The sequence below is a fragment of the Podarcis cretensis genome, assembly GCF_951804945.1.
Source record: "Podarcis cretensis genome assembly, chromosome: Z".
NCBI lineage: Eukaryota > Metazoa > Chordata > Lepidosauria > Squamata > Lacertidae > Podarcis > Podarcis cretensis.
This window is the reverse complement of record NC_137184.1, coordinates 46,922,392-46,947,658: the sequence shown is the minus strand read 5'-3', so window position 1 is coordinate 46,947,658 and position 25,267 is coordinate 46,922,392. Positions and strand designations below refer to the sequence as shown.

General features: G+C 51.9%; 2 protein-coding genes across 6 annotated transcripts in view; one reads left to right on the top strand and one right to left on the bottom strand.

Annotated features, from left to right (window-relative positions):
- Positions 1-463: 463 nt before the first annotated feature.
- LOC307208245 (gap junction Cx32.2 protein-like) lies at positions 464-4,555 on the top strand. Its single transcript, XM_079962868.1, has 2 exons — positions 464-2,501; positions 3,000-4,555. Exons 1-2 carry the CDS (start codon positions 2,279-2,281, stop codon positions 3,950-3,952), a joined length of 1,176 nt encoding a protein of 391 aa, XP_079818994.1. The 5' UTR covers positions 464-2,278; the 3' UTR covers positions 3,953-4,555.
- Positions 4,556-4,711: 156 nt separating this feature from the next.
- The window catches only part of ZMYM3 (zinc finger MYM-type containing 3), a 32,699-nt gene continuing 12,143 nt past the window's right edge, over positions 4,712-25,267 (bottom strand). For 4 of the 5 annotated variants that reach the window (XM_079962628.1, XM_079962625.1, XM_079962626.1 and 1 more), the window contains exons 8-25: positions 24,735-24,885; positions 23,784-23,899; positions 22,172-22,258; positions 21,711-21,861; positions 21,039-21,211; positions 20,751-20,916; positions 19,139-19,203; positions 18,654-18,825; positions 18,219-18,334; positions 17,943-18,117; positions 17,427-17,573; positions 16,588-16,691; positions 11,344-11,512; positions 10,741-10,892; positions 10,092-10,206; positions 7,162-7,416; positions 6,953-7,070; positions 4,712-5,784 (exon numbers count right to left, since the gene is read on the bottom strand). In XM_079962628.1, coding sequence (XP_079818754.1) covers positions 5,580-5,784; positions 6,953-7,070; positions 7,162-7,416; positions 10,092-10,206; positions 10,741-10,892; positions 11,344-11,512; positions 16,588-16,691; positions 17,427-17,573; positions 17,943-18,117; positions 18,219-18,334; positions 18,654-18,825; positions 19,139-19,203; positions 20,751-20,916; positions 21,039-21,211; positions 21,711-21,861; positions 22,172-22,258; positions 23,784-23,899; positions 24,735-24,885 — 2,637 coding nt within the window. In that variant the 3' untranslated portion in view covers positions 4,712-5,579. The remainder of the gene's footprint in view (positions 5,785-6,952; positions 7,071-7,161; positions 7,417-10,091; positions 10,207-10,740; positions 10,893-11,343; positions 11,513-16,587; positions 16,692-17,426; positions 17,574-17,942; positions 18,118-18,218; positions 18,335-18,653; positions 18,826-19,138; positions 19,204-20,750; positions 20,917-21,038; positions 21,212-21,710; positions 21,862-22,171; positions 22,259-23,783; positions 23,900-24,734; positions 24,886-25,267) is intronic. The other variant, XM_079962629.1, reaches the window with a different exon arrangement.

Sequence of the window (25,267 nt, the reverse complement as noted above, 5' to 3'; positions counted from 1 at the left end):
TTCATCCCAAAATTGAGAGTAGCCCCATGTACTGACCATTGAGTAACCACTTCTCATCGGGAGCTCAGGAAGGGCACTAATCCTCAACGGCCACACTGCTGCAAGTTTTCATGCAGGGCTCTTACATAGTCTATTTTGGTGTTCTTCAACCTTGAGTGTCCAAGGTGACCACTGGCTGGGAACAGCCACCTCTGGAGACTTGAGGTTGAAGAACGTAAGGACAGCCCTGCTGGATCAGGTTGGTGGCCCATCTAATCCGGCAGAGTTGCCAACCAGATGGGAAGCCTGCCCGCAGGACCTGATCCAACAGCAGCCTTTCCCTCCCTGAAGTTTTCAGCAGTGGGGATTTCGGAGCATACTGCCTCCAACAGTGAAGATAAGAGCATAGCCTATCAAAACTTGCTGCATGAAGGACATTGGTGACCGGAAGGCTGCTCTGTTCAGGCCAGAGGGACAGGGTGGGTGGGGAGGTTTGGAAGCTGTGCTTCATCCACAAGTACCCTTTTACGCTTTCAAAGAACAAGATCCGAGGGAAATCCCTGCAGGTTTTTCAGCCTGGATGAGGAAAAGCTGCCCGAGGACAGGTTGTTCCCGTCCGTGCACTGCTCTCCCCAAAATCCCCAGCTCACACTTGCAATTATTTTTAAAATGTTCCTACTTTTAAATGAATTAACCTTGGCTTATAAACAGATGAAGGTATCTAGTTTTAGAAAACTGAAAACAAAAAGGCAGGTCTGAGGCAGAGCAACTGCTTTGCATGTGGAAGGTCCCAGGTTCAAACCCAATGGCACCTCCAGATCAGAACTTGGACTGTCTCCCTACTCACTAATCCAAACCCTGGAGAGCCAGTGTTGTCAATACTGAGCTACATGGACCAAAGACCTGACTCAGTATGATGCAGTTGACTTATTTTTTTTTTACTTTAAAATGCATAAAGTGAAGCCTAGCCTTCCGACACCACCTGCTTATCTTACTGGTATGTAAGTGTGCAGGGTAAATTGCTAAGGTCCACATGGCAGATGAACCTTGTGCTGTGCTCACCTTGAAAATGTTTTGTTCCTCTTCACCTCAAGTGGTCCCTGATAAACACTGAGTGGTTTTATTGATTGGTTGCATTGCATTGCATTTACATCTCACCTTTCCTTCAGAGAGCTCAAGGACATGGTTACCCCTCCTCCTCAATTAATCCCCACAACAACCCTGTGAGGTGGGTTAGGGTTGAGAGGCAGTGAGTGGTTCAATGTCGCCTAGGGAGCTTCAGAGGAGATTCAAACCCTGGCCTCCCAAGGTCCTAGTCCAGCACTCAAACAACACACTGGCTTGTACACTGCACAGGAAAATGCACTGTGCAAGAACACAAGATATATTTATTCCCCCTCCCCAACATAAGCTGCGTACCACCTGCTCCAGTGACCACTGGACTGGGATGTGGGCAAGGAGGCTGGTCACAAAGGAGGTTGGTAACCTGTCACACTACTCTCCCTGACTTCTGAAGCAGCTCTCTTGAGTTGGGAGCATACTGGCTTGTTGCAAGAAGCTGCACAAGAGGCACTGCATCCCCCAAAATGTCACATTCAGAAGTAAGATGATGCTGGTTCCTGGATCAGGCCAAAGGGGCCCATCTAGTCCAGCATCCTGTTCTCAAGAGTGGCCAAGGAGATGTCTCTGGGAAACCCACACTTGGGAAATGAGCGCAACACAATTCTCTCTGCTTGAGATTCCCAGCAACTGGTTTTCGTTTACTGTCTCCAAAGCAGAGGGAGAACACAGGAATCAGGGTCAGTGACCACCAACAGCCTTGTTCTCCATGATTTTGTCTAATCTTCTAAAGCCACCCAGGTAGGTGGCCATTACCAGGTGGGAACACCATAAATAAGTCCTTTCTTTTGTCTGTTAAGGTTTCCAACATTCAGCTTCACCGGGTGGTCCAAAATTTTAGTAGCACATGCAGGGGGGAAATATTCCCCTTTATCTTTGTTGACTTTCTCCCTACCATTGCTACAGACACAAGAGGGAGGAATGCTGAGGCTTCCGAGGGCGATGAGGTGGTGACTGGCTAGAGGAAGCAGAACGACCATCCAAGAGCATAGCCTCTCTCGCCCGCAGGTCATTCCAAGGTCCCTCTCACCAGAGAGCTCCTGCCTAAATATAACCCCACTCACCCTTCGCACTTGCCCTGCAGGAGGGGCTATAATTAACCAAGTGTGCTGTCCAAAAATAAGAGTGTTGGAAGTGACCCCCCAGTGGATGCTGCAGAGGTCAGTCATGAAAACAGCCAATGAGCAGCAAAGCCCCAATGGCAACAAAGCCCCAGCCCAGGGAGGAGAGACACCAGGAAGAGATCGTTGCTCCATTGTGGTCACCAGCGGAAGAGACAGCCGGACAGGCGCTCAGAGGTGGCTCGAAGGAGGAGCTGCTGACACCCAAGGGAGCTGACAACACCCGGGATGCTGGCCAGGATGTGAAGTGTTTTGATGCCAGGACCTCCGAAGGCAGACAGGGTGAGTGTTGCTGCACCTGGGTGGAGTCTGACTTTGAAAGGGCTTACCACCCCACCCCCAGCAGCCACCTTGGCTCTATGAACTTGCTGCTTTGGGCACAACCCCAGCTTGGGCCGGTAGTAATCTTGGTCCCCTACTGTGGCCATACCATAGGGCTGGAGGGGCAGAAAGGGGATCTTGGCCATCTCCCAGCTGTGCCCAGATCTGAGGGGAAGAACTGTGCTTTGGGGCCAAGGCTTGTCCTTGCAGGCAACAGGTGCTCAGCTCCACTCCTGGGCACTAAGCTATTTATCCGGTTAAATGCCTGGCTTTTCAAGTGACATGCACACAATGGGCCCGACCCAGAGAACAAAAGCACAATGACTCCTCATACATCAAAGGGCGGCCTGCTTGGCACAGGTAGGTCCTGCCCCTCCTCCCTCCCCATTGGCAGGGAGAGGAAGAGAGGCAGCAGTGCCAGCACCCCACCCCAATTGTCTGAACCTCCCTTTCTTGCAGGGCAAGCCCGCCTTGCACCCATGGGCGACTGGCACCTGCTTGGGAGGCTGCTGGAGAGCGCACAGGAGCACTCCACGGTGGTGGGCAAAGTCTGGCTCACTGTCCTCTTCATCTTCCGCATCCTCGTCCTGGGGGCAGCAGCGGAGAAGGTGTGGGGGGACGAGCAGTCCAACTTCTCCTGCGACACCAAGCAGCCCGGCTGCCAGAGCGTCTGCTACGACCAGACCTTCCCCATCTCCCACATCCGCTTCTGGGTGCTGCAGATCATCTTCGTCTCCACGCCCAGCCTCATCTACCTGGGCCACATCCTGCACTTGGTGCGCATGGAAGAGAAAGATCTGGGGGCCTCCCCGGGGGTTCAGGTGGAGGTCAGCAGCAGCCCAGCAGCTCAGCCCAGGCCTGGCACAGCCCCTGTGCGGGACGCTTGCGGAAGGATCCGCCTGCAAGGGGCCATCTTGCGAACGTACTTCTGCAATGTTGTCTTCAAGGCTCTCTTTGAGGTGGGCTTCATCCTGGGCCAGTACGTGCTGTATGGCTTTGAGCTGAAGCCCCTCTACACCTGCAGCCGCTGGCCCTGCCCCAACACGGTCAACTGCTACATCTCCCGGCCCACTGAGAAAACCATCTTCATCCTCTTCATGCTGGCCGTCGCCTGCCTCTCCCTCCTGCTCAACATGGTGGAGATGTACCACGTGGCCACCACTAAGTGCAGGCAAGGTCACGAGCCCAAGCTCAGCCCAGAAGGGCAGCCAGAAGGAGAGCCTGCCAGCCACCGCCTGCTTCACTGCCCCAGTGCTACGCCTCCCAGCAGCCCCTCTCTGCAGCCTGCAGAGAAAGCCAGTCCACGGACGGAGGGAGTGAGCGAGAGCCCCGCTTGGGGCGGAGGGCAGAAGCGAGGGAGCAAGTCCAGCAAATCAAGCAACAAGTGGAGGTCCAGTGACCTGGCTGTTTAGTCAAGGAACTTTGCTAACCTCACACTGGATAGCAAGACCCAAGCGTTCCCACAGGCATTAGATGCACCACCAAGTCAAAATCCCTACCCCAGTGCCTGATCAGAGAGAGAATTCCTGGGCTGGAGAAAAGGTAGCCTGTACCTGCTCAGGAATTAAGAAGCCTCAGGCCTCTCTCCTTTACCTCCCAAGCCTGCCCTTTCATCAGAGAGCAACTCTGCCACGCTAGGAGAAGCAGCAGAGACTTCACAGCTCCCTTTCCAATGAAGATGGGGGAATCTGAGGGAGAGTCCCAGGCTGGTGCTAAGTCTCGAGACCCTCTTCTCCAAGGCATCAGCCCCAAATGCCTGAAGCAGAGACTTCAGCCACTTCTCCTTTTGGGAGCAGCTGCTGCAAAGTCACAAGCAGAGAAGAACACTGGGCATGTGGACAATGGCCAGGCGCTTTGGAAGATTCTCTTGGTGTCTGCTGCCCCTTAGTGGCCAGGAAGTGGAAAGAGCACGCTTCAAGGCTGGCTCAGTCGAAGCAGAGAGCTGATGCGATGGGACCCACAGCAGCCAAGTCAGGGAAGGGGGTGGAGGTCTTCCCCTGGGGGCATAAAAGTTGGTAAGGTATGCTGGCTGCCACATGCACACCCACCAATGGAAATTACCTCGCTGGGACATGGGGCCTCCAACCCTGTTCTCGTGCATCACCACATTTTGGGGGCACAGAGACAAGGACCACAGCCCTGGAATAAGAGATGAAGAGAGACAAGTCGGCCAAATTTTTGTGCCTTTATTTGAAATGAATGGTTTCCAGAGAGACGCGGGGAGGGCAGGTCCTAATGCCCTGGGCATCACTACGACGACGAGACCCGCGGACTGGCTCACTGGCAACAAGGACACAGACAGGGGCTGGGCCAGAACAATATATACAGGCTCAACAGACAGCACCAGCACCAGCACCAGCCATAGCTCAGAGTTCAACGCAACACACACAGATGGGTGAGGAAAGGGTTGGTGGGATGCTGAGCAGCCTCTGCCTCATGGGGCAGTGGGCGTGGTGGGGTGGGCGGCCAAGCTAGCATCGAGGAAGCAGGGGAGAAGGCGGCTCAGGGTGCAATGCTAGGGCCTAGTCTCCCCCAATACGAGAGAGAACAGAGTGTTCAACCGTTGGGGATGGGGGGGGGAGGGAGGACTGCCATCTACTGGGCAAGGGGAGAACTGTAGAAGCCCCACGCCCACCCCGTGCAAGAGAACGTGCACGGCAAGGAGCCAATTCATTCACCCCGCCCCAATTAGCACAACCAGGCACAGGGTCTGCACCCCCAGAGCCCAGCTCTCCTGCACCCCTTCCCTCCCCAGGCGAAGAGCCTACCTGTGACACTCCCCCCAAGCCAACACATAGCAAGGAGAAAGGGGCAGGCAAGCAGGCACTCCTAGGCAGCGTTGGAGGAGAGGGAGGGTGGGGGTGGCTCCTCGTCAGAGGGAAAGTGATCACCTAGTGGGGAGTGTCTAGAGCCCTATGTGCCCGCCAAACCAGGCAGGAAAGGGGCAGCAAGCCACACACACCCCACAGTCACCCACTAGCTGGCTGGAGTAGTGCTGGGGGGCCCCAATCTCCCTCTGGCAAGACTGGCACCACCTGCTCAGTCCATTTCGTCATCCAGGCCGCCTCCGCCTCCGCGGCTGTGCTCCTCATAGATCTCGCGCACAGCCAGGACGCGGTTGAGCATGCTCTCGAGCATGCTTTTGTCCATGGGGATGACGGAGTACCACAGCGGCGACTCGGCGATGCACGACCTCTCAGGCTGCAGGTAGAAGACATCATTGCGGTTTCGCAGGCTTTCAGGGCTGCAGCCGGAAGGAAGGAAGGCAAGAGGAGATAAGCAATAAGGACAGAGAAGGGGCTCCTGGCCTAGGCGGGAACCCCACCCTTCCCTGGTCCCCCACTGCCCACTCTTCAGGTTCAGCACATGAGCCCTGAACCAAGAGACAGGGGACCCCAAGTTGCACTGAGGAGCAAGGACTGCAGAGCAGTGGCTTTCTGCTCTGGCCAAAACCTTTCAACACCACCTGCTCCTGCTCCTCACAATGGCTGCCTCAATGCCTGCTGCATCCTGCTGCCCTTGATGCCCGTTTAAAAAAATGAATGGGTAAAACATCACTGCATATGACGCTACCACCACCGCTGGCAGCAACGGCACTAGCTTCCCCCTGCCATCGGCATCTACCTAACAGCAAAACGGGGGGGGGGGGGGGTGTCGCCAAGCTTTCTGGGTCCTTCGAGTACTGAGGCAATGCAAAGAAACTGTCATGAGCACCACCATGCACAAGCTGCAATCGTGCGCACTGCAACCCTGTGCACACAGAAACGAGGCATTGTAGAGTTGGAAGGGACCCTGAGGACCATCTAGCTCAATGCCCTACAATGCAGGATTCTCAACACACAGTCCCCCATCCCATTTGAAACCATACCAGACCCTGCTTAGCTTTGCAAATGTGCTAGCACCTCTACTGTTGCACCACTAGGAGTTCATTCCCACCAACGCATTTAGGCTTCAAAAGGGGGCTTTTTCGTTTTCTTAAGCCTAATGGGTGTCTTTGTGGGGGGGGGGAAGGTAGAGGATGGTGCAATCTTTCTGGAGGGTGCAAGTTTTGGAGGAGTGAGCAACAGTCAACCTCCCCAAGCTTAATATCCGCAGAGGAAAACTGGGGTCAGAGACGACCCTCCAAGCACCAGGTAAAGCCTCTGCGGGGGTCCATGGCCTACTGCCATCATACTGGGGACCCATGAGCCCAGCCAACAACGTTCAGGAACCAACTGAGTATCAAATGGGCCTTGTTGCCGGAATGGGCCAAGGGCCCTCTGTTCTCGCAGTGGCCAACCAGACACCCTAACAAAAAGCCCACAAGCAGGGCCTGAGCACAAGAGCCACCTCACCCCTCCTGCACTTTCCCAGCAGCTGGCATTCAGAAGCCCCGCACCCTCTGGCAGTCAGCTGCTGCAAAAGGCTCTCACCATTTGGAGAGATAGAACTCGTAGAACTTGACCGGGCAGCGCAGAGGGTTCATGCGGTTCTCTCGCTGCTCCAAGACGGGCGCTTCCTCCTCTCGCTTCCGCTTGCCCAGGCCGCCATCTGCAGGGAGAGTGTGGAGGTGCAGTCAGGACAGGGGCATCCCCAAAACGGATGGGCAGCAAAATGGATGTGGGCGGAAAGCATTCCCTACCTCTCCCCTTCCGGTGCCGCACGGGAGCATAGTAGCGGATGCTCACCACCTTGGTGGTGCCCCGTGCTGTGGTGCACTTGCGCGACTGGCGCACAACGTTGGTGAAGGAGAGCTGCATGTGCTCCTCAGCTGTCTGGAGCCCAAAGAACTTGGTGTTGAAGAACATGAGTGTGTTGAGGAGCACGAAGGGGGAGTAGACGCCCAGCTGCTTGCACTCCCAGAGGTGCTCCTCTTCCACGCGGGAGAAGACGGTGTCTGCAAAAGGACAAGCCACCACTGTCACAGGCATCGTGAGCCACAAGGCAACAGACAGAGCCAAGAACTGTGCTTTGATGCACTGGCTAGGGCTCATGGGAGCTGCAGATCAAGTCGATTGGGCTTTATGAAGCGCCTGATGTCTTATGCCCCACCTGGATCACTTAAGCCTTCTTATGGGAAACTCTGGGTGGTCCAACATGCTCCTGAGGTTCCCTTGGCCCTGCCCTGTGGAACTCCTTGCGTACAGAGGTCCAAGCTCAACTTGTAGGCATCATAGAATTGCAGAACTGGAAGGGACCCTGAGGGTCATCCAGTCCAGCCCCCTGCAATGCAGGAATCTCAGCTAAAGCATCCATGACAGGTGGCCAGTCAACCTCTGCTTAAAAACCCTCAAGGAAGGGGAGTCCACAGCCTCCTGAGAGAAACCGTTCTATTTCAAACAGCTCTTGCTATCAAAAAGTTCTTCCTGATGTTTAGTCAGAAATTCCTTCCTTGTACCTTGAAGCCATTGTTTCTGCAAACTGTTTTACTCAGATGGGCCTTTCAAACCTGGCATTCTTTACCACGAGCTTTTATTGATATATCTGACATTCTTAATATTATTACACTGCTGCGCTTTTAAGCTGCATACTGCCTTTTGATGTTCAGTTTGAAGGTGTGGGTTATTTATATATACATATATTTTAATTAAAAGACATAGAAAGCGTCAGGTTGAGGAGCGCTGCACTAAGAGGCTAGGAAGGCTGCATCTGGTGCAATACCAGGAAACCTAAGTAGCCTGTTGCCATGGGACCCCCTCCTTTTCTCAGGTCTGACGCATTTAGAACTGGCCTTAGTATAATAAACTCAGTTGCTCGTTTTCTGCTGTGCGCACAATCAAGCACACGGTTGGCAAGAAACCATTCTGGGAAACCCATCAATTGTTACTTTGGAGAGGAGAAGTGTTTGTTATATACATATATTCATTTCAGCATATTCTCTAGCTCTTTTTGTGCACTACATGCATGAACCTATCATTTACTGCAGCCCTCCCCAACCCAGACCCCCTAGATGTTTCAGACTCCAACTCCAATCAGCCCTGGCCAACACAGGCTGGGGGGAATCTAAAACAACCGGACATGGCACCAGTTTGGAGGAAATTGGTTTACAGCTTCCAGACCATCTTTTTTATAGCACTGAAGGGCTCCCAAGGCACCATGTAGTCCAACCCTCTGCAGTGCAGGAATCACAGCTAAATAATCCATGACAGACGACCACACCACCTCCGTCCCAATGAAGGCGATGCCATCATCACCTTCTGAGGCTGTCCACTCCACTGTCAAACAGCTCTTAGTGCCCAAAGTTTCTTCCTGATGTTTAGTCAGAATCCCCTTTCTTGTAACGTGGCCCTATTGGTTCAGGTCCTACCCTCCAGAGCAGGAGAAAACAAGCTTGCTCCATCTGCCGTGTAGCAGCCCTTCAGTTATTTGAAGATGGCTGTCTTATCTCCCCTCGGTCTTCTCTTCTCCAGGCTAAACACACTGCCAGCTTCCTCAACCATTCCTCATCTTTCTGTAAGTTTGCTGCATTCTTTCTTTGCTCCCCATTCTTTCCTTGGCCCCATGAAAGCATGGGGAACCTTTGGTTCTCTGACTACAACTCCCATCTGCCAATGGTCAGTGATGATGGGAGTTGTAGTTCAGCAGCATCTGGAGAGCTAAAGGTTTTCAACACCTGGTCTAATAATTTTTGAACTCTTTCCTTCCCTAAGCTGTTGACCTCCAGGTGTTTGGGGACTCTCACCAGCAAGTCCAAAATATCTGGAGAGCGACAAGTTGGCAAGGGCTGGCTCGGCAGCTATACCAAAAAGATTGGGCCTGGGTTCAAATCCTGGCTTGGCCATTGCCTTCTTGGGCCAAAATTAAGAATGAAGAAAAGAGGGTGAAAAACAGCCCTGCTTCCTGGGATGGCTATGAAAACAGACTGATGAACAGTTCACTGAAAAGACCTGGAGCTGTCAATATACTATGCACAAAGCACCACAGACCCTCTTGGGTGCTAAGATGGGCAGAGAAGGTCCTCTCAGTGGTTCCTCCACCCCCAGAGGCTTAAGGGGTGGCGGCCTGTGGAACTCCCTCCCCACAAAGGTGCATCTGGTGCCTTCATCAGACAGCTTGTGGATCATGCTTAAGGGACGCCTCTTTACCCTGGGCTTCTGACATGTGGTTTTAGAACCTACCTAACATTTATTGTTACAAGTTGCTTTCAATATTGTGTTTTAATGCTGTAACCCACCCCAGGACCTTGGGGTGAAGGGTGGGTAATAAATATTAAACCTGCTTCCACAAACTGTGATTGTTGTGGGGGGGAGGACACCAAGAAATAAATGCCCAAAGCCTGACATGGAAGCCTCTGAACTTGGCCCTTTTGCTTGACAGTGACTATGAGCATTAAGTCCAGATCAGAGCCTCAAAAGATCCATTAGGTGCCTGGGAGGGTGTCCCAAGAAAAGCCCCAAAGTGAAGCAGGAAAGCAAGAGCCCATTCCCTGCTCTAGTGCTACCCGCTGAAAATTGGACAGCCCGATATATATATCCCTTTCCCAGAATCTGGAAACTTCTCCCAGGATGCCAAGGGAAGAGGAAAACACATCTCTTATTTCCCTCCCTCTGGCCCCCTCCCCAAGGCACGTACTGTTGGGCAGGATGGTGGGCTGCCAGCCGCTGAGCAACCTGTTGAGCTCCTGCACAAAGGTCAGGTAATAGAGGTCCGTGAAGATGTTCACCATGCGGTTGTTCTCCAGCAAGTACTGAAAGGGGGAGATGGGAAGCACAAAGTGAAGTAGGAAACTGCAAAACCTGCTCTCTCCCATGCACACCCTCATTACCTCCCCTCAGCTCCATACAGAACACTTGCTAGGCTGGCAAGAACGTGTGAACCTAATAAGAGCCTGTTCTCACAGTGGCCAACCAGATGCCTGTGGGAACCCAGGAAGCAGGATTAGAGCACAGGAGCCCTCTCGCCTGTGGGTTCCAGCAGCTGGTATTCAGAAGCATTCCTGTCTCCAGCTGTGAAGGTAGAGCCGAGCCACGGTGGTTAGTAGCCACCAATAGCTCTCTCCTCCATGAATTTCTCCCATTCGAGCACTCTCCCCTCCTGTGGTTTCCAGCAACAGGTATTCAAAAGCATCACGGCCTCCTACACAATAGCCTTATGTGTCAGTCCCAGAGAAAGCTCTCTTGCCAGCCAACAGCTGTTTTGGCAGCAGGATGCTGGTCCAATTGCTTCTGGGAAGCATGGAAAGAAGGTAAGATTTGGGAGAGGGTGGGGGGGTCCTCCTTACCTGCTGTATGCCAAGGCAGAGGTAATAGATGCTGTCAGGCTCATAGCGCTCGCCGTTGGGACGAGTGATCTCCTTCACAAACTGGGCCAGACCGTAATTCAGTTCTGCCGCTGTGCAGGCCAGAATGTCCTCTTTGATCCGCATGGGTTTGGCTGCAGGACAGCAACAGAGCAGTGATCATCACCATCATTATCACCGTCATCAACTAAGGTCCCCAAGTTGGGCTACAGCACTAAAACAAAACTAATAAAAGCAACCTAAAACAAACTGACAACCACAAAACTAAAGGGAAGCCCTAAAATATGCACCTCTGGCGTCAAAAGCCAGGGCAAAGAGTACGTCTTCGGCGTTTGCTATAAGCAGTGCAACAAAGGTGTCAGGAGTGCACCTCTGTGGGGAGTTCCACAACTTAGAGGCCACAACCTCCCAACTCAAGTCTCTGAGGGTGGAGGAACGACCAAGAAATCCCCCTCTGAGTGCCGGGGGGGCACACCTTCCTTCTCCTCCTCCTCCTCCTCCTCCTCCTCCTCTTCCCTCCCTCCTTGACTCCAGCATCCCCATCTCCTAGAACTGCAACTGCCCCTCCACCCGGCGCAGACTTACGGCCAAAGCGCAGCTCGTCGCCCTTGCTGGTCTCGCCACCAGCATACTTGGCTTGCACCCAGCTCTTCCAGGCGTTCACACCATAGGAGTAGTTGAGGGCTGTACAGCTGGGCTGGCTGCTCATGGAGTCCCGCGAACAGCTCTCTGAGAGAACCAGGCGCTTCGGGCCCTGGGGGAGGTGGGGAGGAAGGGAGGAGGAGAGGAAGGCCTGTCTTGTAAGACAATTGTCAGCAAGGGAGAAGGGCGTCCACGTTAAATTGGGGTGGGGGTGGGGAGACGAAGCCAGAATCTGCTTTGCATGACATTTGCTTGAGGAAGGAGGGTAGTCCACACAGTTCACCATTTCCATCTCACACCCTTGGATACCTTTACCTTGGGTGCAGTGGCTTTCAGCCTGTGTGCCATGGCCCCCTGGGGTGCCTTGAATGATGGTCAGGGGTGCCGCAGGCAACACTGGCCTCTGTCCCTCTTTCCTTCCCTCCCTTCCTCTGGTACCTTTCCACATCTCATAGCTCTTTGTTGCAGCAGCCCTGACTATGAGCTCCCCAGGCAAATGGTGCCTCTGGGGCTGGTTAGGGGGTGCTTCACAGGGCCCTGTGGGACAGTGTGAAGAGGTATGAGAGAAAAGTTTGTTTGCTGGGCAGTTTGAGTCACCAAGTGTTGCTTTTATTTTTATTTTTATAATTTAAAAAAATAAAAAATAAAAGCAACACTTGGTGACTCAAACTTAAAAATTATAGACCAATTTCACTGCTAAATACAGACTACAAAATATTTGCAGGAATCCTAGCAAGAAGGTTGAAAAAGTTGTTATCAGAAATTATTCATAAGGATCAGATGGGATTCCTGCCAGGGCGGCAGATGAGAAACAACACAAGAAGCATAATTAACATGTTAGAATATTCATCTGTTAGGATTGATAAACAAGTCATTATGATGTTTGTGGATGCCGAGAAGGCATTCGATAATGTGATTTGGGACTTTATGCTGAAAAATCTAGAATATATGGATGTGGGCAATGATTTCTTTAACGGGGTAAAAGCAATATATACAGAACAGAAGGCCAAATTGATTATAAATAGCATGGTGACAGAAGAGATAAGGATACAGAAGGGTACAAGACAGGGTTGCCCACTCTCCCCGCTACTATTTATAATAGTTTTAGAAGTACTCTTGAATTCAATAAGACAAAATGGGAAAATAAATGGAGTAACACTAGGACAGAACGTGTACAAGACTAAAGCTTTTGCTGATGATGTAGTAATAATGACAGAAGAACCAACAACTGCAATAGAAGAAATATTAAAGGAAATAGAAGAATTTGGAGAAATAGCAGGCTTTAAGTTAAACAAGACAAAAACGAAAATGATAGGTAAAAATGTGGACCCAAAAACAATAGAAATCATCCAACAGCATTCACAGATAGAGATAGTCAAAAAAGTCAAATACCTGGGTATTTGGTTAACATCTAAAAATATAGACTTATTCAAAAACAATTACGAGCCGATGTGGAAGGACATAAGGAAAGATCTGGAAAAATGGGGAGGGCTGAAATTGTCATTCTGGGGAAGGATTAATACAATTAAGATGAATGTCTTACCAAGACTCATGTTCTTATTCCAAACCACCCCTATAATTAAGGGGAGCCGAATCTTTAAAGACTGGCAAAGAATACTCTCAAGATACATATGGCAGGGCAAAAAACCTAGAATTCAGTTTAAATTATTGACAGATATAAAGGAAAGGGGGGGCTTTGCCCTGCCAGATTTGAAGTTGTACTACGAGGCTTCATGCCTTTGCTGGATAAAGGACTGGGTAAAGTTGGTGAACACGAAGCTACTCGATTTAGAGGGCTTCGACAATAGGTTCGGCTGGCATGCCTATTTATGGAAGAACAAAAGGAAAGTACATAAGGGATTTGAAAATCATATTTTTAGAGGCCCGTTAATTGAAGTATGGGAAAAACACAAAAATCTGTTAGAGCCGAAAACACCACATTGGCTATCACCTCTTGAAGTAATGAGCATAAAGGCTATTAATATGAGAAGCAACTGGGCAACATATAGCCAGTTGCTAACCAAGGTTGATGGGAAATGGAAGCTAAAGCCGTATGAACAAGTAAAGGAGTATGTCTATGACTGGCTACACCATATCCAGGTAAATCAGATGTACAGTAAAGATATTAAAGAAAGAGGCTATGCAGAAAAAGATTCCAAATTCCAAACAGAGAAAATAAATAATGAAGTGAAAATTATATCTAAGATGTATAGGATGCTGCTAGACTGGAACTTAGGCGATGAGGAAGTCAAATCAGTGATGATCCGCTGGGCAAGGGATGTAGGTCATAGCATACAATTTGAAGACTGGGAAGAGCTTTGGAAGGAGGGGCTAAACTTTACAGCGTGTATAACGATAAAGGAAAATGTCATGAAGATGTTTTATAGGTGGTATCTAACACCGATAAAATTATCAAAAATGTATAAGACGGATAAGAAGTGTTGGAAGTGTAAAGATGAGGAGGGCTCCTTCTACCACATGTGGTGGGAGTGTGGAAGAGTGAAACAGTTCTGGGAGAAAATATACATTGAATTAAAGAAGATTTTAAAATATATGTTTAGAAAGAAATCAGAAATTTTCCTGCTAGGGATATTAGGGCAAGAGATTAAAAAAGAAGACCGTAGAATAGTATACTATGCAGTGGCAGCAGCAAGGGTAGTACTAGCCCAAAAGTGGAAACAGCAGGAAATACCAACGGTGGAGGAGTGGAGATCTAAGCTGTTGGACTACGCAGAGCTGGATAAATTAACAGGAAAAATTAGGTATGTAAGAGACCAAGTGTTCATCAAGGATTGGGGAAAGTACGTGGATTATCTGGAATGTATTAGTGAGGGACAAACAACGCTAAAGGGATTCAGAGACGCACTGTGAAAGACTATGAGTTATTGTTTAAAGCAAATAGGAGACAGAGATAGGCACAATGACAATATAAGCAGAGAAACGTGTGAATTTGATTATTGCTTCGAATGATTTATGGACAAGCTGAAGGAAGTCTTGAAAGGGATGGATATGTAATAATGTCAATGGGAAAATTATAAGTTTATGTATTTCTTATTTATCTTTTTTCTGTAACTCTTCTTTTTCTTTATTTTCTGTATTCTGACTTTTCTATACATGTGTTAGTTTTTACTTTCTTTTATGGAATCAATTAATAAAAAGAATGATGAAAAAAAAAAAGTGTTGCTTTTTTCCTGCCAGCAAAAGGTCGTCTGATTGGCCAGAGTTCCAGGGGAGGGATATGATTGGTTTGGAGAGATTAGACAGGTTTCAGGTTGGAAAAGAAAGGGGTTCTGAGGGAAGGAGGAGATACACTGAGGAGCCTATCCGTAGGAAGAGAGCAGCTGGGACAGGGAGACCAGGCAGAGGATCTGGGGAAGGTATCCAGACAGGAGTATGCTGGGAGGGCTGAGTCTGAGCCAGGAGAGACAGATCCTGTGGGAATTCAGGCTCCCTGGGTGTCAGTCTAGCCAGGAGGGGAGAGTTCAGTACCTAGAAGACCCCCAACCCAGTGACAAGGGGGGAGGGGATCCCCTGGGTCTGTAATACCATTTATAATACCTCAGGCGTGGGGTTGTTAAGAGGGGGTAACTGAGGAAAAATGCCCCTCGCTCATGAACCAAAGGATTAAGCTGTGAAGGAAGTGGTATAGTGTTGAAGGTATTGTATTATCTAAGTGACAGACACTGATTTGAACATTTTACCATGTCTTCTGGAAACCTGAATATTTATCTACCTGAAGTGTGCCAACTGATGTTTAGTAACTGAAATTTAAGAAGAGCTGTACCTATAATACTGCATTTAAGCCTGAGACATCGTATAGTTAAAGTAACTAAGTTGAATTCTACCTGAAAGAACTCGTTTCCTGACCAACTTCGTGTCATAAACTTAATAAAACTTTTTGTGTTTTGATCAACTCCTACCTGAGACTCTAAATCATGGGTAGGCAAACTAAGGCCCGGGGTCCGGATCCAGCCCAACTGCCTTCTCAATCCGGCCCGCAGACAGTCTGGGAATCAGCATGTTTTTACATGAGTAGAATGTGTCCTTTTATTAAAAATGCATCTTGGGGTTATTTGTGGGGCATAGGAATTTGTTCATTTTTTTTTTTCTTTTTCCAAAATATAGTCTGGCCCCCCACAAGGTCTGAGGGACAGTGGACCGGCCCCCTGCTGAAAAAGTTTGCTGACCCCTGCTCTAAATCATTAAGATTTCCCTCACACAAGTCCCCCACTAGATAATGTGGGGTAAATTGTAGAAATTTGTGTAATTGGTGTACCGTGAGGTGGTGGCACTATATTTAATTGAGGGCCGGCCCAACGGAGCCAGGGTGAGAAAGTGCCATTGAGCCATCGCAGAGGCACCTCTCTTTGGGGCGGGGGGGGGGGCAGAGACCAGGAGCTGGCAGCCCAGAGGACTCCCTAGAAGAGGGGAGAAGAGAGGAGGCTGAGGGCACACCCCACCAGGAAGGGCGTTTAAAAAGGGGTGAGGAGCTGCCAGCTCTGCAGGAAAGGGATAGCATAACTGGGCTCCTGGGCCCCACAGGGGGGCTACAGAAAGAGTGTAGTTGGTCAAGGGAGCTATGGACCCAAAAGGGTTGGAAATATCTGCATTAGTTTAAGCTTTTCTGCAGTGGGCGCCTCACACCAGTTCCCTCCCTCCCCCTGATGATCATCCTATTCCTTTCCGATTAAAAAACCTTTGGGGAGAATGCATTTGTGAACAACTGACTTGTACATGGTGCCCTCCAGCTGCTGTTGGAATGCAGCTCCCATTGCCCCCTTGACTGTAGCCCAAGCTGTTTGGGATGCTGGGAGTTGTAGTCATAGTCATCTGGAAGGCACCACGCTGGGTATCCTAACTTTAACAGAGCACGGGAAGTTGCCTTATCCCAAATCAGACTGTTGGCCCAACAAGCTCAGCATTGTGTGAATGGCAGCAGCCCTCCAGGGTATCAAGCCAGGGCCTTTTCCAAAGTCCTACCTGGAGATGCATGACCCTCCACTGAGCTGCAACCCTTCCTCCAAATGGTGATGCTATGCCTAATGGTTCCATTCTGCTGAAGGAAGGGCTGGCTGCTCTGAGCCCAGAATGGGAGACTTGTCACAGGGCTACTCAACCCCAAATCCAATCAATCAGCCAACATTAGATGAAATGAGGCGAGCGGGTGGCCTTGAGGAGCAGACTCACCTTGCGCATGCTCCGAGGCAAGTCTTGGTCAGCAGAGACGTCATCTGGGCCCACAAGGCCACAGTCAAAGAGGAAATCCACACTGGGGTTAATGTCCAATGGGTCTAGGTAGGGAATGAAGCAGTATGGGAAGTGGATCAGTTATGGAGCTCCCCTGCCTCCAAGCAGATACACACAATAACCTTCCAGGACCAAGCCTGCAGAGAACAAACCCCCACTCCTTGCAGAGGGAGAGCGAGCCAATGAAACAGCTTCTTTCCAATGGGCTTCCTAGGGCTCCTTCAGCAGCCCCTGGAGAGGTGTGGGGAACCTGCAGTCTCCCACTTGTTGCTGGTTTTTAAGAAGAAGTTGTATGGCCATCTGTCATGGATGCTTGGCGTCCCTTCCAACTCTACAATTCTGAGAGTCTACAATGCTCATCATCCCCAGCAAGCGTGGCCAATGACCACAGTGCCCTTTGAAAACAGGGAGAAGGGGCAGGGAGGAGCTTCCCCAAAAGGGATATTGGGAAATGAGGGTGGAACCACCACTCAGAAAGCCCTGCACCTGTTACCCAGCCACTCTTCCCAGCTGAGGAGGCAGAGATGAAACTGAGGGCCCTTGCAACATATTACATAACTGAAAATGCTAGACAGCCAGTATTGGTCATGCTCACTTCAGCGATACCTGAAATGCAAAGGTTCCCCACGGCTGACCTAGGGGCGCCCAGGAAGGATCTGAGACAAGCATGACACAAGCAATCCTTCTTACCACCAAACTGGCACCTGCCAGAGCACAGAAGAGACCACACCACCTGCACCAGCAAATGCCTAACACCTCGGGTTTGCCTTGGCACTTACTTTTGGGAAAGTCAGCCTCCAAGTCCTGACCCGGCTCATCCAGGACATTTGCCATCTTGACCGCCATGGCGAGCACGTCGTCTCTTGCTGGCCCAAAGAGGTCGCAGTCCTCCAGGAGGCCTTCTGCACTCTGGTTACTCACTAGGTCTGCGAATACAGAAAGCGGGTCAGGCATGTGAACAAAGAAGTCGCTGCTTCAAATCTCTGCCTTGAACTCATTGAAGCTGGCCTAGGCAAACCATTGCTTCTCTCGCTCCCAGCCCTGGGTATGTTAACATCGTAGTACCAGCTGCTGCAATGAGCAGAGACAGAGGAGGAGCCCAAGCCATTGGGTGCATCCGGCTCAGGACTGCCTTTTCTGACTGGCAGCAGCTCTCCAGGGTTTTAGGAAAGGGCCATTCCCAACCCTCCCTGGGACCTTCTACATGCAAGGTAGATGATCCGTCACTGAGCTAGGGACCCTTCTAGTAGCAGCAGGTGCTGCTGCTCCCAGAGAAATGCAATCATGAAAACTACCACAAAGGTCTGAAGAGGCTTTGTCCAGCTCCTCTGCTTCTGCGATCATCTCAGCCATGGCCAGGATATCGGCTTCCAGAGGATTGGAAGGGATCTTCACCTTCAGCTCCTCTATGGTCTCCACAATCTTCTCCGTGCTCTCCAGCGTGGTGGGCAGGAACATTGGCACAGGCACCTACGAGCAGCAGGGAAGGAGGATTAAGGCAAACGTGGTGGTGGGGATGCAGGAAAGCTTGAGTGGGCCGGTGTGGGGGAGACGCAGGGAACCACACTTACCGGGACAGGCATGGAGAAAGGCACAGGTACTTTCTGGCAGTACATGTTCATAGGCACAGGCACGAAAATGGGCACAGGAATGGGCAGCACAACCACCTGGGGCTTCCAGTCGGCTTCTGTCAGGAAGGATAAGCACACACCGTCAGGAGAGCCTCTCCTTGCCTGGCTTCCACAGCCCTCCAGGACAGGGATGCCACTTGCTCCCAAAGGTGTTGGATCAGGTCCTCCAGTCCCCAGATGCACAGCAAATACGCTGCTCATGGGGTGCAAACCGAATTGGCTGTCTATCTGCAGCAGGGCCAAGTTTAAGGTTGCAGGGCTAACATCTATGGGCCCTGTATGCAGTCCAGGACCAAGCCACTTGAGAGAATGCCTGACCACTCATCTCCCCAGCGGGTTGCTGTGTTGGCCCCGGCCTCCCTTGTGCCCCCTCACCTGTCTGACAGCCCTTGGACTTCATTTCTATCTTGCATGAGACCCCTCGGTTCTGCATGAGAGGCTTGCACATGGCAGCTTTGTTCTTCCGCGGGGTGATTGGCTGAGACGACGGCTGGGACGCAGCAGCAGAGGCGGCGGCTGCCGGGGCAGAGCTGTTCTTCGCAGGTACCTGGGCAGATCCATACACGTGTCAGAAGCCACTCCAGAGGGAGATGGTGCCCCACCCACCCCTCTCTCCTGCAAGGCATTCTGCTGTACATCTCGCGTCTTGGCAGTGCCACTTGTGGGCCCCCACTCCTTGCAAGCTGCCAGGCTATGTTAGCAATGCAGGGCATGGGGGAAGGGACAGAGACCAACCTGCTGCCTGGGGGTCAAATGCTGCCCTCCTCCCCCATCTTAGCCTGCAAGCCCCACACTGCCAACCACCTCCCTCCATGGAGCAGCCTAGCAAACAGTGGGAAATCCCTGCTCAGGCCACTCACCGTGCTGGTCTCTGCTTTCTGCGAGGTGGTGGTAGAGGAGGGTTGCTTTGGCTCGGGGGTCTGACCTGGAAAGAAAAAAGGGCTTGGGGAGTGAGCTGCTTTTCCCCCTGTCGCCACCTGCCCAGATCTGGCAGGCAGGCAGTCCTGCGGGCCACCTTTCGCTTGGTGCCGAAGGGATAAAGGGGAGCTTTCCTCATTATCTCCCATTCCTCCAGGTTCAGTCTGGCAAGTCTTCGCCACTGGAGAGTCTGCCGGCGGAGAAGCCACAGAAAGACCTAGGCAAGGAGGAGTTTATCAGGGCTCAAGTAGTACGTTTGAGGCAAGGCTCCCAGGTCTTAGCAGATATGTGGAATATCACAGAAGTGTTGGCGTGGGGTAGGGAGGAACTAGACAAGCCCCCTCCCCCTCCCCTGCAAGAGCCGTCCACTGAAGCTCAGGCAAATCCATTAACAAGCCAAGCAGGGGAGTGATGTGACTTATTCCAGAGGAAGGGTGCAAGTCAGGGCAGTGCAGTCAGGGCATAAAACCGGGAGGAAAACAGTGCTGTCTGTGCGCTGCCAAGTTGCTGCCTTTGCCTGCCTCTAAGGGAGACCCACCTTTACTCGCTGGACTCTCTGCAAGTCAGCACCCACATGAGAGTTCTGCTATTCTGCGCAAGTGCAAAAGCCCCCTACACAGAAGTTGATATTCACTGTGGATGCAGCATCCAAGAACCCCACCTTTCCTTAAAAACAGAAACAAAACACGTTCCTAGCCCTCATGGCTAATGAGTTCAGATAAACATGTGTAATCTATTGGACACAACAGTCACAGCATCCCGCTCTCAACAGCTGTAAAATAAAAATGAAAATAAACGAAAGGTTGGTTCTTCTCAACAGGGCATCTGCCGCCCCGATGTCAGCTGAGGATCACTGCCTAGGAGATCCATAAGAGGATGGTGGGTGGACCAGGAGGAAGGAGGGGAGAGCAGAAACCCAAAGGACAGAAAGTGGTGCTGAGAGCGTGACAAAGAGAGAGAGCGAGAAGAAAGAAAGAAAGAAAGAAAGAAAGAAAGAAAGAAAGAAAGAAAGAAAGAAAGAAAGAAAGAAAGAAAACTGGAATGGGAGAGGAGGAGGAGTCCTTGGGCTTCTTGCCTGTTCCCAGCATCAGACCTGGGTACCCAGCAGCAGACCTTTTGGCAACACCACGGCCTCCAGCACCTGCCTTGGACACTTCTCCTGCCACGGGAGGATCTTCCCTTCCTGCTCATATTTCTGGGTCTCCCATCCCAGAACTGACCTGGCCCAACACTGGCTTAGCTTTTGGACTCTGGGGAGTGGCATGGGCAAGCCACATGCCAGGCCAGGCCCCACCCCTACACATGGAACTGTCCGCTGGAGAAGGGGAGCCACCCACGGAAACAGCCTGGGAGCTACAGGCAGCGCCGGCTTCTCGTGGCTGGCCCTGTGTGTCATAGAACCAGAGAGGTTAGCGATGGAGGGGGAAGGGGTGCTCCCCGCCAGGTCCCGTCCCACCCCCACCCCCCACCCCCCGGGGCCAGTGCAGAATCGTTCCCTAGCGCTCAAGCCAGACCCCTGAAGCTCTCAGCTAGCCGAAGCACCCAGCGACTCACTGTTCAGCAGGCTCTCAGGCCCTTTCTGGGTGTCCAGGTTGGGCTGGTTCTGTTGGTTATAAAACCTCAGAAGACACTGCTGGTTGCAGAAGTGTTTGATTTGCCCCCGCCAATGGATGGTTTCCAGCAGCTTGCCCTGACGCTTGCAGGCGTGGCACCGAGCCGCCTGAAAAACAAACAACACGACAAGGCTGCGGAGGGGGCCACCTGGGCTCCAGGGCTCCGCTCTGGCCCCTTGCGGGCCAAGCGGCAGGTGGGCACTGAGGCCAGCGGAGCCCCTGCACTGACCTTGTAGTACCAGAGCAGGTATTTGCTTTTGCAGTCGTCGCTGCAGAAGTCCCAGGTGCTGCCCTCCAGCTGCTCGGTGACGGCTCGCTGGCACGTCTGGGAGCAGTAAGTGCAGGTGATGCAGCACAGGCCCAGGTTCTTGGTGAAATCCTGTTTATAAAGAAGCACACACCCTGCGGAGAAACGAGACGGGTGAAACCTTCCCAGAGCAGGGAGAGAAAGAGTGAGCAACGTGTGGGCACACCAATGCCAGCAGGAAGCCTAGAGCGAAGGCTTGGAGGAACAAGCGAAGCACAGGAAGGCAGAGACAGAGAGAGAGAGAGAGAGAGAAAGAGAGAGAGATATTCCTGAGAGCAAAACGTGTCCTGCACTGGCCCCCGGGGGTCGGGAACTGACAACAGGGGTGGGTGGTGGGGACTCACCAATCGCTCACCTCTCTGGTTCTAAGAAGAGTTTGCTCCGAGTGACCAAACGATCGCCCACCGCATGCAAGGACCCAGGAGGTGTGGCAGGGCCAGCTGGTTGCCAGCACAGCAGGAAGGGCCCCTCCAAGAAGGGGCGCCTTCCCCCTGCCCTGCCTTCAGCCCCTGGACGACTCTCTGCCACACACAAGGCCCCCTTCTTCCTCCTCTCCAGCACAGGGCCCTGCTCCCCCCGTAGCTGCCCAGGTACCTTCGCTGCAAAAGTTCTTCTCCACCCCAGAAAAGCGGATCTTCTCGTGCAGCAGCTTCTCCTGCTTGCAGTGCTCGCACTGGGACACCACCCCATGCAGGCGCTTGAAGTCCTCGCAGCAGTCTCGGCAGCAGAACTGGTAGACCTTGTCCTGCCAGAGAGAAGGAGGAGGAGGAGGAGGAGGAGGCCACGCTCGGCCACCGGGCAACACAGCAGCGAGACAGGATCTTGCAGAGCTGGACTGGACCCCCACTGCTTTCGAAGGGCAGGCTCCAGATTCCCGCCCACCCACCCCCTGCACGCACACATACATACAAAGCAAAAATCAGCAGCAACTCCCAGGCCAACCCCAGACTGTCTTTCTGTAGGAGTGGCTGTAAGGTCCCATGTCCTGCTCATCTCCACATCTCCCTCCCTGGCAATCCCTCTGCCTCTGCTGTTTGTTTTGCAGGCCCCCTCACCTGCCAATCCAGGATCTCAGGTTTCCCAGTGAAGAGGCTGTGGCAGGAATGGCAAGTCAAGTGGATTCCACCTTCTGGGCTGGTGCGCTGCATTTTGAGGGAAGGGGAAAGATTCAGAAGGGGTGGGTAGGGGGACACAGGATCAACCTCTGCCCACTCTGGCTGGCCTGCAGCTGCCTGTGCCCAGGCTCACAACTACTCAGCAGAGGCACCGACCCAGCCACCACCTGCACGCTCCCAAGCCACACACTCACAACCACATCCCTGCCTGCCACTCCCCCACCGCCACCAGCACTGCCCACAGCATTCACCACGCTCCTGACCCTCTCCATGCATTGCTCCCCCAGCCCCCCAGCTCACATCCACCCTCTCACCACATACCCCCAGCAGCATCACCCTCCCATGACCCCAACCCACTGAGTGTAAAACACAAGTCCCCGCTGCTTCCCCCAACAGAAGGCTGACTGAACCCCATTCCACAAAGAGGGGGGCAGTAACCAGCAGGCACCCCATACAGGTTCTTCCCAGGGGACGTCCAGCTACTGCAGCTGCTCCTGGGAGGAAACAGGGATTGGCCATTGGACAGTGGCAGTACAAGACCAACACTCTGCGAGTAGAATAAATTATGCAAATCACACAAATGTTATAAATTTGACTATTTATTGGATAGCAGACACAAACTCTCTTCTGCGTCAGCAGAAGTAGAAACAGTTTTATTTGAGACAATGACCCCCACGATAGATTTGACATCATATATAGAGATATATCAATAAGCTAAGTAGATGTGTGCAAGCTTTACACGCCCTCCTCCCTCCCCTGCCCCAACCAGCTCCACCAACGTGCCCTGCCCCTCCTCGGGCCATTGGCTGGGCTTCTGTGATGTCAGAGCGTTGTGCTGGTGGACATTCTAAGTTCTGAAGGGAGAGGTGCGGCCATACAGTGCTGATATACAGGGCAGCTGCTGAGAGGGGAGGTTGATCTGGGAGGAGGAGGGTGGTTTGGAATCTCTCACACAAGCCTTAAGACAGGAGGAGCTGTGTGCAGACTGGGCAGCTAAGGAGAGTTGGAGCTTGGAAGACAAGGCAGTTGCGGGCTGGAGGTCCAGGAAGTAAGATGGCAAATCTTCACACACATATACGGGACCCAAGAACGAGGGATGCAGAATGGGCTCCTTTTTACTAAGCAGTGCCAAAAGGTCGAGAAGATGAATTTTACATCACAAGCCATGGATGTCTTTACTTTTGCAATTTAGGGAGGGGTTAAAAAAAGTGCACGGAATCCTGGCAGGGAGCAGACAACTGTGAAGTGCAACGTGACCCCTCCTCTCCTCTCCTCCTGGCCAACAGAAGCCCACTCCCCCACCCCCATGTCTTCTTTAGCCTTAGAGCCCTTGGCAGACATGCCTTTTGCCTTCCAACACTCTTCTTGGCAAACAACGAGCTAGATGCTTCCCTCCCCCCCTTTTTTAAAATAAATATGAAAGCAGAGAGAAAGAGAAAGAGAAAGAGACTTTCAGGAGTCTGATGGATGCACCAGATCTCAGCCATGCAGAAAACCCACGTTCCTGGGTTTGGTCCCGTCACTGTGACGGCGGCAGAGCCTCCTTATGTACCTGGAATTTGGTCCAGCAGCTGGGGCTGCAGAACTGGTACACCACCTGCTCGTTCTTGTTGTAGTAGCAGGGCTCAGACAGGCTCTTCCGACAGAAGCTGCAAGGCCGAGGGGGTCCTGGGGAAAAGAGGAGAGGCAGAGGTTGGTGAGAGAAGATGCCTTGTTGGTTTTAGAGCATGGTGCTGATAACGCCAATGTTGCAGGTTCGATCCCCATAAGGGACAGCTGCATATTCCTGCATTGCAGGGGGTTGTACTAAAAAGATCTTCAGGGTCCCTTCCAACTCTACAGTTCTATGATGTAACATTAAGCAGAGAAATGAGAAGAAATGCTCTCCTCTGCCTGGTCCAAACTACTCTTACCCCAGGCAGGGCAATCAATATTTAGCATGGAGAGACTTGACCTCTCTCTCTCTCTCCACTCCCATGTAGCACAGTCCACCCCAATGGGAGTTGGGGGTCTCATCTTGGTCTGGAATTTTGCAGCAAGTCAGGTGGAGCAAACTTGTGTGTCTTAAAGCACAGATCCAGCTGCCTCCCGTTCCCCATGTGCTAAGGTTAGCAAACGCCACACTTGTGGCCAACCACCACCCTTCTGAGACTGGCCAAGTGCTAGTAAAACCTAATGGTGCTATCAGAGAGCTGGGACAGAAGTCAAGGAGCCCAACAATAGATGAAGCCAGAGCCAACAGCAGGCAGAGCTAACTAATTCTAGATTTGTCCTCATCTTCTTGCCTTGCTAAGTTATAAAATGGCAACACTGAGATGGAGGAGGAGGAAGAGGAGGAAGCTGATTGGTGGTGCCACCTCCTAGGCTGCTTTTTAAGAAGCCAGGCCTGGTGAGGGCAAGCTGAGGTTGGTGAGGCAGCGCCCCATTTGCCCTAATGGACTAGCAACCCTCGGTTAAGCAGAATCCAAGGAGCTCTTTCTTTCCCCCACCCTTCTGCTTTTACCTGTCAGGCCAGCCTGCTTGACTTTGTAGGAGGTGGAACAGCAGACGGAGCAGAAAAGGCCCATCTTCCCATTCCGGTCTTTGTGGGACAGCATGTCGAAGTTCTTGCAGAGTGTCTTGCACCACATGCATGGATAAACCCGGGTGTTCTTCTGCAGAAACACAGTGCAGGGACAGCTGCCACGCAGGCTCTTTCACTGCAGGGCACCCTTTATGTCCCACTCCCTCCTGGATTTTAACGGACATTGCACTCGTGTGTGTGTCTTTCTCTCTGACACACACCTCTCTCCCTCACAAGCATCTCCTTCCCCATCAAGCATCTCTCTCTCTCTCTCTCTCTCTCTCTCTCTCACACACACACACACACACACACACGAGACTCAGTCACCCAAGCCAAGCCATCCTTACCACCTTTCCCACAATAACTTTTTACACAATCTCACGTTGGGGAGGGGAGACAGGGCAAGGTCCATCACATGGCCTGGCTCAAAGAGAGGTTCACTTGAGGGTCTCGACCCATGCTCTGGGACATCC